At 41.4% G+C, this 12,140-nt stretch overlaps 1 protein-coding gene across 1 annotated transcript; it reads right to left on the bottom strand.

The window, feature by feature from the left end:
• Positions 1-2,226: 2,226 nt before the first annotated feature.
• On the bottom strand, positions 2,227-2,697 carry LOC124655904 (E3 ubiquitin-protein ligase EL5-like). Its single transcript, XM_047194732.1, has one exon. The coding sequence runs from the start codon at positions 2,695-2,697 to the stop codon at positions 2,227-2,229; it is 471 nt and encodes a 156-aa protein (XP_047050688.1).
• Between the last annotated feature and the right edge of the window lie 9,443 nt (positions 2,698-12,140).

The raw sequence follows: 12,140 nt of genomic DNA, 5'->3' as shown, positions 1-12,140 counted from the left end.
CTTAGCTTAGTTGTTGTTTCAAGAGATGAAATACCTCTGAAGTCACCGTAGAAAGGGAATCAAGGACAAGGGTTTGAGAAGGTAAAAAGTAAATATATTGATGTTTGACGATTATGTGCATAATTTCAATCGGCGACTATGCCGTACAAGTTTAGGTCTCCTCTACACGTTACAAGTTGATCTCCAAACCTAATTATCCCTGAAACTAAGGAAAAAAACTCCTAAGTCGGCCTACCTCCGGCTCCTTCCCGATTCCGGCCCAAAAAATAGATGCGTCCGCGTGATCCTTAGTCATATGCAGGTCCTCCTTGCCTTAGTCGAATAGTCGAATACCTGCGAAAAATATATGCCATTAGGCCTTGCCTGTCCCATCTCCCAACCCAAGCCAGACACATCCGCCTGATCCTCACTTGTTGTAGGTCCTCCTCGCCTTAGTCGGCTACCCGCAAATCCCGTTTTCCGGCTTGCACCACATGATGAAACAGTAGGCCTTTCGACCCTCGCCTCTTGTGATCTTGCACGGGTGAAGGTAGATAAGATTTTGGGAGCACTCACCATGCGGTTACTAGCCCCCTATGTCGCCAACATCTTCAGCGACATATCTGCTTCCGACAATACCACTAACATGAATAGCACTAGACATACACCAACTTGCTCACTAAGTGCAAATTCATACAACAAGTTGAAAATTGTGATGAATTGGTACCAAATTTTTTCTATGTTCTGTGCTTTTACCTCTTGCATGCATACAGATATGTTGGGGGTCCTCTAGCTAGCGGTCAACCACTAGCAAGAAAGCAAGTTGGCCAACAAATTCTATTTAGGCAAGTTTTTAACTATAGCGATAGATATTTAGGAAAAAAATCGCATGCATGCGGAAATAGACGATTCTACTAACATAAGCGAGAATCTTTCCTATTTTAAATATTTAAAATATTTTACCTCTCGAAGGGAAACTCCAATTTAGAATTCGTTTACATCAATATGTCGGTCTTGACGAGATCTTCAAAACTAGTACCCATATTGATATGTTTCGACAATTTTTTCAGGCCAAAACTCACATTGATTTTTCCCTAATTTGAAATTTCAAAATTGTTTCTCTCTGAAACGACAACTCCAATTTAAGACCCGTTTTAATCAATAAAACCGCTCTCGATGAGATCTTTAAAACTAGCACTAATGTTGATGTGTTTTGACAAAGATTTATTTTGGGCTAAAAGTTATCAACCCATTAGTGTGCGAGTTATCATTTATCAATGATAAATTAAAAAAATATCAATGGTAATTACATAAAGTTACCAACTCCAAAAATTAATTTTATTTTGACATATTTTCACGACTTTCTTAGATTATAAGTTATCAACCTTGTGTCCGTTATTTATGAACCCAAAAATTTACCGATCCGAAAAGATATTTTTATTTGGAATATTTTGGTTGATGTAATTATTTATTAGGTTTAGTTTTATCTCGCCGGATTAGGGAAAAATAGGTTTGTGGGAATTGCTAGTTCTTAGTGGACTGAGAATTAAGTTATTGCTCACTCTACTCCTTCAATGTTAAATTTATATCGTCATTTGTGCACTTAAGTTGCAACTAAGATTTTTTCAGTTGCAAGTGGTGTGATTAATGAAAAAATTCAGGATCAAAATACGGAGGTTACTGGTTACTTTTTTTTTCCTGCAGTTGGTTTCATGCGTGATGGACGAAGGGCGAGCCAATGTGAAAAGGCGGAAAACGGAACACTGAGATCCTTTTTAGTAGCGGAGATAGAGAAGAGGTTGTAGTACATAATCAAACTCAACGCATTCTCTGCGCCCTGATGAACATGAATGTTGAAGCTGTAGCTTTGTCTTCACACGAAAATAGACATAGAGATTCCTAGCCACAATTTGCTAAGCGCCTAAGCCAAAGTATGGTTAGCCATAAAAGTATGGCTAGCCATAAAAGTGTGGCTTGAAATATTGTAGCTAAACTTTGGCAATAGTTAGCCAAAAAAATTGAGACTATGACAAATGAGTCATACATACAGTAAAGTGTGGCAAGCTAAAATGTGGCAAAAAATTAAACACGTGCTAACTAAACTATGGATTTCAATTTTTGGCTTGCCAAATTGTGAATGAAACCAAACATATCCATACATACACATGTTAGACATGCATGGCGGCTCCCTGCGTACCCATTTTGCCGCTCTACGAAATGGTCCCGACAGATAGGGTATATGCCTAGCTATCTCGCGTCACTCTGCTGCGTCGTCTGCATGCATGCTGACGCTGTCGGCGGCGTGCGGCAGAGCGGGCAGGTCGGCCGCCGGCGGAGCCAGTCGTCGACGCACCGCCGGTGGAACGAGTGATGACACCCCGGTAGCTGCCGGAGCTCGTCGCCGTCGGCGTACTCCGCCAGACAAACCGCGCACGTTGTCTCGTCATCTGGCGCCTCCTCCCTCGTACTCCGCTCACTGACGGTCGTGGCCGACGAGGAGTACACAGTCGTCGGATAGGCGGCCAGGACCTCCTCCTCCAGCCCCGTGGCCGCGGTCGCGCACCCGCCGTGCCCGAGCTCCACGTCGTCGAGGACGCTCCGCTGCGACGACGAGCCGTGCACTGCCCTCCTCCGCCGGTTGGCGCAGAAGAAGGTGGCGAGGGAGAGCACGACGAGCATGGCTATGGAGGCGCCAACGAGCACGCTGTCCCCGGACATGGTCGCAGCTAGCACCGTCACTGTAATGCAAAGCAACTATAAACCCCCTTGTATATACACACCTTGTCCGTGCGGTTCGTCAGATCAAATCTCTACTCGCTTCTCGTGAAATTCCTTACTTCTCGCGTGAACGATTCCTGCTTAGATGTTTATGTTCCTGGGACCTTTCCCTGAGTTTTGTACGGCAGCTTTTTAGCTTTGAAACGACAGACGAGAAAGAGTGTGCAGGTTATCAGCAGTAAACAAGGTGCGCCTCCTACTAGCCGATTAGTAAAGTGATTGTTGACGGAGGAACAGGATGCTAACTATAAGTAGGCGATTAAATTAGTAGATAGATTGATGATGATGCTAGGGAATGAGATCTCTTTCCTAACTTGATCTGACAGGAATGCATATTTGACCCTTTTAATTGTTTTTTCGGATATGATGATTCTGGTCGGCGGCAACGTGGACACTGGATTATTAGTATTGCGCAAACGTGTCCACATGGATCTTTTCAAAACTCAAGCTCTACAAGTCGCAAGAGAAAAAAACTCAATCTTTGCAATGCGCTACGCCCCTTTTCGTGTGTGGTTCGACCAATTGTGTGTTTACCTTTCCCGCCCGCGTGCGTCTCCAAGAGCAACTCTAGCACAATGCACATCCTGAATGTCGGCCCGTTCCAAAACAATACTCCTAGTTTCTGATTTTTCTAGAAAAGATGACCCGATCAGATCGTAAGCTCCATCGGTACCAAAAAAAAAAAAGGTGAGTGGGAAATGCTCCTACTTTTGGCTAGACTGGTGGACGGGGCAATCCCCGCTTCTGGAGCGGTACCCCAACCTCTTTAGCTGATGTGCTCTTCCCTTCTGAACGGTGCATTTGTCCCAAGATGAGGAGGGATGGCGCATCCGTTTCCGCAGGCAGTTCGGCCTTGCGGAGACTGTGGAATGGGATAACCTGGGAGATTCAAGGGGCGGTCCCCTCGAGGAGGATGATTGTATCTCCTGGAGCTTGGAGGCCTCGAGGGCTTATTCCGCTAGATCTCTTTACGTCCGTCTATCGTAGGGGGAGGCAGTGACGTACTTTAAAGAGGTTTGGTGTATGCGTGTTCCATCAAGGATTAAGATTTTCCTCTAGCACCTGATTAGGGGCCGGCTACTATGTACGGAGCAGATTGCCAGATGTAGAGGACTGTAGCTACATCTTCTTCGGTTGTTCCTTAGCCAAGTTCATGTGGGCAGGGGTCAAGGAGATTCCGCACTGTGATTGGAACCCGGCAGGAGGCGGCGAGTTCTTGGCGATCTCTCAGGGGTTGTCCCGCCAATACCGTAGACTAGTATGGCTTACCTTTGCTGTGCAATGTTGGGCCCTCTGGTACGTTACGAATAAACTGCGTTTTGAAGGCACGCTTATTAGTAATCCGGCTAGTGTTATTTATAAAATGCTCACATATATGCAGAAATTGCGGATGCTAGTGAGATTGAGGGATAGGAGCCTGCTCGACGCAGCGATGAACGAGATCAAGCGTGTGCATACCAGCCTGAAGGATCAAGCATGAGTGTTTCCTCTGCTGTCTTTATCATGAACCTGTCGTGTATTTGGCTGTGTGTGTGTTGTGGAGGATTTGGGTGTTCTCTGTTTAGATGTACTGTGTTATCTTGTATCTGTATGTTATGAAATTATGCCAGTTTAGGCTTTATTAAGTTAAAGCAGAGCCATGATGCCTTATCTCTAAGAAGGTCTGGATTAGCCAGGTCCAAGGCTCGCATTTCCCGTACCCTCGATAGGCTTGTGAATATTCACTGGACGAAAACTTCAGCTTTGCGCCTGTAGCTTCCCCGTCGCCGCCGCCGCCGCTGCCGATCTCACAACCCCTGCCGCGTCGCGTAGTCATTGTCATGCAGCCTTAACTACTCCCTCCCATCCATCTGGGTTCTCCCAAGGTTTTCGCCACCGGGATGACGTGGAGGTGGCAGGGCAACCATGTCATCCAAGTAGGTGGTGGCCTTTTTGCTGCAAGTTCCAGGGCAGCTCCAGCATTGATAGTGGTTGTTGCTAGAGGTGCGAAAGCGGAGGCTTCCGGGGAGTGGACAAAATCCATGTCCACGGGCCAAATTAAACAGAAGAAGGTGTGCCTGCGCATGCGGATGGGCCCCTCCTCGACCTCCAACGCTGCCATCGGCTGCAGGTGTCAGTATGGATAGGTACACCTCCAACACATTCGTCGAAACACCCGTTAGGTAAAATTTCTCCCATTTTATCTAAATTTTGGTGATTTGGTGACATTTCTTATTTGTTTGGTAATTTAATTGCATAGCTACGAGTTTCATACGGTCCCTACCTCGTATGTGAACATGTTGGAGTAGAACGAGGTGTGCATTGGTACCAAACCTCTAAACGCTTACAAGGGCAGTATTGATGTCGAAGAGAGTGAGACTGGGGGGTCGAGGCGGGGGAGCCATAATTTGAGGGGATTGAAGAGGAGGTGTTCGAAGCGATGGTGCCAGAGGAAAGGCAATGAGAAATGAAAAATACATGGATTTGGAGGACCTCATTTTGTTGATGGCATGGCAGCAGATTTCGCTCGTTGCGGTATCATGCAATGATCAAACCGCTAAGAAATATTTGCAAAGAATTGATGACATGTTCCATCGTGATATGCTGACCCTTCTACCCTCACAGTGAGATCACTTCAAGGCTTATATCATGCCAATAAGAATTTTTTTAGGCGTTGGAGTGTTTGTTTGGAGCAAGTGAGAAATGCACCTCCAAGTTGACAGCTATGTGAGTTTCTATGATCTTATAGATTGTAGTTTTAATGTATTTATTTACTATAAGGTAATGTGCTAATTTTGTTATGCTATTTGATGTTTGTAGGATTGCATAGCACAAGAGAGGTACAAGGATATGCCTGCTTCGAAAAATAAGCCATTTACACTCCACTTATTGGAAGATTCTTGAGCATAGTGAGAAGTGGAAGTTGAGAAATCAAGAAGCTCCACCGAAGAAATGAGCATTCGTTATAATGGGCGATCCGAAAGATAGTGATGAAGGGCAAGGTGGGAGAAAACAAGGGAAGCACGATGTAATGGGGATGGAGGACACTAACAAGAAAAAAATCCGATGCCGCTAGCTTGAAAGAGAAATTTGATAAGTTGATGGAGTCAAAAATTGGTCATGATCGAAAAGAAACATGAATAATTAAAGAAGCTCTCTGGCAAGCCGATGATCGAAATCTCTCTCATAAGGAGTTGAATGCGATATCCATCGCGGACAAGTTGAAGGCTAGTACTAGAGAGGCAGACGTCCGGATCACAATGGTGGACCCTAGCATGTTGGATGCTCTTGGAAAGGAGTTTTGGGATATGCAAAAAATGGACACCATGCAAAAGAGAAAGAAAGAACATATTTTCTTCAGGGCTTATGGTGGAGATCATTCTTGTGTTCTTGGTGGTGATGTTTTTAATGGTGGTGATGGAGGTGTCGGTGATCAGCCAATAGCCGATGATGCAGGTGGCACATTGGCTAGTGATAATGCTACAACTGGTGGCATTGTTGAAGATGTTGTCGAGGATGACCTTGCTCCGCACATTGACATTTGATCATCGGGTTGTTGTTTGATTTCATGTTTGGTTGCGAGACTTTTATTTATTATTAATTGTGTTGTAAAACATTTGCAAACTACAAACTTTTTTTTTCTTCTCTTTGTTTGAGCTATATGCCATAAACCCCCAGGTTTGGATGATTTGTTCTACCACACTGGAAACATGTATTGGGGGTATCAGGTCTGAGATATCCTGGTTCGGGACAATATGGGATCTGCTAGAGTTGCCCTAACCGTGCCTAAATTTTGCCTGCAGGTACAAAAATAGTGAAGGTGAAAAGGCTTGAAGCAAACGATAATCTATGCATTTAGGGCATTCCATTTCTTGTATCAGTTAATTTGTGTGTGTTGGGCGTGGTGAGGAACGATGATATCTCGGTGTTAGAATTGAGTTCTCCCCACACTCTCCCCAGATGTTTGCCTAGCACCGTGGAAATGTGCATGTAGTTCTTTGTCTGTCGGATATCCTATGATCGGGTTGGTTTTTGTGTTTGTTGATGTGGCTGCAGGTATGACTTTCGATTTACGATTTTCAGATTTAACAATATTTGCTACTCAGTTAATTTCTCGATAACGTATCATCCAGGAAAAAATTGCATGGACAATCCTCCTTGCGATAATCATAAGAAAAAAATCTAAAATCGATCTAGCAAAGAAAGATCTAAAGAAATTTAAACTTCCAAACGCCAGAAAGGAGATCTAGTAGTCGAACGAATGACTGGAGATCATTTAATGTAAATGATGCTATCTTCACCGTCGTGGAGGAGAAAAAAGTCGACTACTAAAACTCTAACCTAATATACTGAAACCATTATTTTTATTAAAAAAATCCATGCATAGATATGATTACCCACTCTTCCCAATACCAGCGAGGCCGGCTAAAGGAGGATGAATCAATTTATGGAGGAAACTGAGGTGGATACGGCTAGGTCTTAAGGAGGCGGCGACTGACTTCTTTCATGTGGCATCACAACTAACAAAGATCCAATTTTTGCCAATCAATACCATGTATATTTAAGGTAGAAAATAGAAAATGGTAGAGATGCATGAGTTGTCTCTAACGATTACAAAATAAATCCAAAAAATCAAATCTCCGAGGTTTTCAAATTATTTCTTCTTCCATGAAATAATCTTGTACGTTTCTGATGGCGATAAGATACGAAACCACAAACCCGTAAATACCAACGAAAGTTCTCCCATAGTTTTAATTTGAGCCGCAATACCAAAGCTACATGCATGCGCACAACCATTAGAGTAGTCAATCAACATCGCCAAGAGTAGCAACACCAATATACCAAGAAAAAAAAACCCGAGAGCCTTGTCAATGTCACTAGAGAGCCTAGAGTACGAATCACCATTGTCGAGGACGTAGAAGCCATGATAAATATTGCGACGATAATCATAATCGTGGCAACCATGAGAAAAAAATCTGTAATATCCCAGGTAATGGGGTTACAAAAATAGAGGAAACAGATGTGTGCATTGCATTCATGCATAGAAAATCTGGGGAATTTTCGCGCTTTAAAGTAAAACAGTCACAGTAACTGAAGTTTCACTTGACCTTGGTGGAACTGAAGTAGCTCATCAAGTCAAGCGCTATAAACCTCAATGTGACTTTGCGTAAACCTTGTTTTGGGTAGAGAAGATTTGATCTAAGGGGTTAGATCAAATGGAACTAATAATCAACACAACAACACTTTACTCAATGACCAACTACTTGATCTTATAACAGATCATAATATGGTAATCATTGCCACAGCATATGAACATCTAATCAATTACAAACCAAGTAACAATAAAATGGAGAAACCACTCTTGACTATCTTTTCCATGTCTTAAACTAATCCCTGATCCTACCAGGAACCTCATGGTATCCATTTTACTCCATTCATGGAAAAATAACAAGGAGATCAACTTCAGAAATAGATATTCTTCTCCATTCCAAGTTATTACACATCAAACCTAGAGAGGTGAGAGTTCTGTTATAATTATTAGAGAAGCAATAACAAACCTTGAGTTAAACCTTGGATATACATACAAGTATTCAAATCATCATCTCTAAGAGAAACCCTAGGATATTATCCAAGACAATTCCTAGAGAGATAAATCATTTATATTTTAACATAGACATTGATGATCACATCAACCTCTAGGAAGCCTAACCTTAGGCTAGTATTGAAGTCCTTCCCAAATGAGAGAGACCAATCATGCCAATCTTAGCTTTACCTATTTAAGAATAAAGGACAACCATTGCACTAAAGTATTAGGAGTACACCATAAACCCTAGAATAACTATTCCTATATGAGAGAACTCAAGTTATGGTGTTACACTCAAATTAATGAGGCAACACTTGGACTTGGGAAAGAGAACTTTCCATATACTCAGATGATTATATCATCATTCCCTGGAAAGAATCCTAAGAATTATCCCAGGCAATTTCCTGGGATATCAATTATAGAGGCCACCATAATAGCTCATCCTAGAAAATAAAATAGAAGTGCAATACCTTAGTTCATCAAGACAATGCTTGATCATGGAAGTGAGAAACCCATTTAATGAGAGATCCCTTAGGAAGCCAAACCTTGATCATTATAAATTGAGTGATGATCATAAACCCTAAGAACTTGAGGTAGAGATATTAAGAACAAGTTGATCATGCCTAATCCATGATCATGCTCTTGAGGGATGTGAGGATAATTTAAACCCTAATATGATTATTAGATATTATTCCCCACATGAAATCATAGGGAGGTAACTAGTAAACAAACCTAGATTTATATCCTAAACCCTAACTTGTGAACCACTTGGTGATCACAAGTAGGATTCTACCACACCTACATTCCACTTGTTTTTCATCTAAGAAAGCTTTAGAGTAAAACTCCATACTTGATATGGTGAGAAATCATCAATCCATATGACCAAAGTTAACTATAAAAAGAACTATAACCACCGTAGTTACTTTAATGATAAATTGAGGTTAACAATAGAAGTTAATTGGTAGAAGATAAAACCACTTCTCAAATCCTTAGTAACTAGGAAGCACATGAAATATTAAGTAAGTAAACACCTTACCATGGTTAGGGAAGATTAAACCCTAGCATGCAATATGGTGTCATCTCATTTCTACAACCTTGAATTAAATCTCAACACTGGTTTATGTATCACTATGGTGATCATAATATAAAACCAGGCCATACTTGAGATTCAAACCAATTCCCATTAGGTGAATATGCTTAGAACCCTAGGATTGTTCACTAGTTAAATCCTAGACTTAATTATGGAGCATAAGAGGAACATAGTTGAAACCCTTTATTTAAAACCATGTGAGGTGATCAATCACTTACCTTTGTAATCAAGACCAAACCATTATGAGAACAATATTTACTCTAGACATTTTCAATATTAATAATAGTGTTCATCTTAAAAGGGGGTTATAAGAGAATTTACAAAACTACAATAAATAGGTGATTCCATAAAATAATATGTAAGTGAAACAAACTCTCAATTAAGAACCCAATACCTTATAATAATCTTTAAAATGCTTTGAGCACTAATTATACACTTTAAATAATCCAAAAGAAAATTAAAGTGTAAATATAAATTCATGCCTATTTGTTATTTTGAATAAGCCAACAAGCATGAAATATAATCAAGTATAAAATATCTCACTCCAATAGGAAAGTGGTGTAATAGTCATTGCACTACACATTAATGGAATTAACATAGTAATAAAACCTGCAAGGTATAAATAGGATTCAAATTTGAATTTTAAAAGCAGAATTCAAAACAGAAAATAAGAGAAAAAGAAAACAGAAAGGAAAATAAGAGAGAGGAGAGGCTTACCGGTTGGGCCACCGCAGCCCAACACCAATCCACCAGCAGCCCGTTAGGCCAGCCCCAAACCACAGCCCAGTCTAGCCCAAAGTACCCCTTCGCTCGGATAAGAACGAGAGAGACGGAGAGGACTTCGTCTTCCTCTCTCGGACGCCCGGAGCTCGCCACCGCGACGCCCGCTCCACGTCCCGCGGTCGCCGCCGCCGATGCCGACCTCCAGCTCACGCCGAAGAGCCTATAAAACGCGTCGGCAACCTCAATTTTCCCTCTTTTCGTCTCAAACCGCCAAATCCCCGAAACCCTAGCTCGACAAGCAATTATCTCGCCCCGGCCGATTCTGACCACCTCTGAGGCCGCCGTTGAGCTTGGGAGGAGCGCCTCGTCGTCCTCGGTCGTCTGGTAGAGTTTCGCATCAAGGGGAGCTCGGGTTATGGCGCAATCGACTGTTTCCTTCCGCCGGGGTTCCACAGAAAAATGGACCATGGCGTCGCCACCGTCGACAATCGCCGTCGTCAAGCCTACCGTGAGCATCTAGGTGAGCATGCGCTTCTCTGGAGCCCAAAATCGCATCCTAGTTCGCATCGTAGCTCCACCGCGTCGTTGCTCGTCGGAAACCGCCGCGGTTCTTAGTCGCCGGCAAGGTTCCGGTGGCTATTTCCGAGCGGCGCCGCCACTATCGCGTTCACCTCGGCGTGCTTGTTCCAGTGGGCACCTGCATGACCCCGCGGGAATCCTGGACCGCCGCCGTCGATCCCGTCTGGCCGCCGGCCAGCAGCCTCGTTGCCACGGTGGCAATTTTGACCCAGTCAAATGCCCCGTGGCAGATGAGGTGGACAGACCCCACCAGTCATAGACTATGGGTGGTATCTGTCCAGGTATGTTTAGCAGTTTCGTTTCATTTCAAATTTCAATAATACCTGCAATTTCAAATGAATTTAAAAAAATTCAATTTAAGTCAGAAAAATATAAATGAGATATCACAATTCTTAGAAAAGAAAACTCTATCCAATAAAAATACAATATGAAATTTTTATTTTTATAAAAAAAATCATTTATTTAATACTTATTAAATGAGCCTTTTCTTTAATTCTAAATTGAATTAAAATTCAATAAATTGGAAAACCTTCTAAAAATAAATAAAAACCAGTAAGAAAAATAAATAAAACATTAAAGTTATTTTTCTTTACTTGTTATTTTGTTAAATCTTTATTAGTGGAAATTTAAACCCTAATTAATAATTATCTTAATTATTAATTTATTAAAAATAATAAAATGCCAAACCTAACATTATTTTTATTTCAAAGTTATTAATAACTTCAACTTTATTAATGAAGTTATTAATCCAATAATTATAGGGTAATTAAGAAACCCTAGTTTCATTATAAACCAAGTGATAACCTCATAATTTTGTGTGGAATCCTAAAACCCTAATTCAACTATGCACCAAATCCTAGCTCCATTAATTCATAAGAAACCTAAATTGATTCTAACCTAAACCCTAGGTTAGAGCATGTGATCATGGTACCTTCTTCCAAACCATAAGAATTATGGTAGCAACTAAATACTTAGCTTAGTCACATAAAATGTAGAAGACCTATCACTAGCAAGATAGATAGCCCATGTGTTCATCTCATCAAACCTAGATGATCAAACAGGAACACCTAAGTCTAAACCCTTGTTCCTATCATCAAAATATCAACCTTACTCATACCTATATGGAATCACACCATTGTGATGAACTCCAATAACAACCATGCTAATATTGACATCACATCCCATACACACTAAACCCTATTAGTGTGAGATAATTATTAAACATCCTATTTAGGAAACCATCATTTCTTACTTAATAAACCCAATAACAAAACCTAGACAACCTCAACCCTAATTGATATACTTCTTATTATGTAAGAAGTATGTTCTTCAAAAGTTATTCTTTTGAAGTAAATAAATAATCATCATCAACCCTACCTAACAGGACCTATTAACTCTAGCTAGCTATCACCAGCAAAATGAATCAAC

Source organism: Lolium rigidum, chromosome 5 (assembly GCF_022539505.1).
Source record: "Lolium rigidum isolate FL_2022 chromosome 5, APGP_CSIRO_Lrig_0.1, whole genome shotgun sequence".
NCBI classification, from domain to species: Eukaryota; Viridiplantae; Streptophyta; class Magnoliopsida; order Poales; family Poaceae; genus Lolium; species Lolium rigidum.
This window is presented reverse-complemented; position numbering and strand designations above follow the sequence as displayed.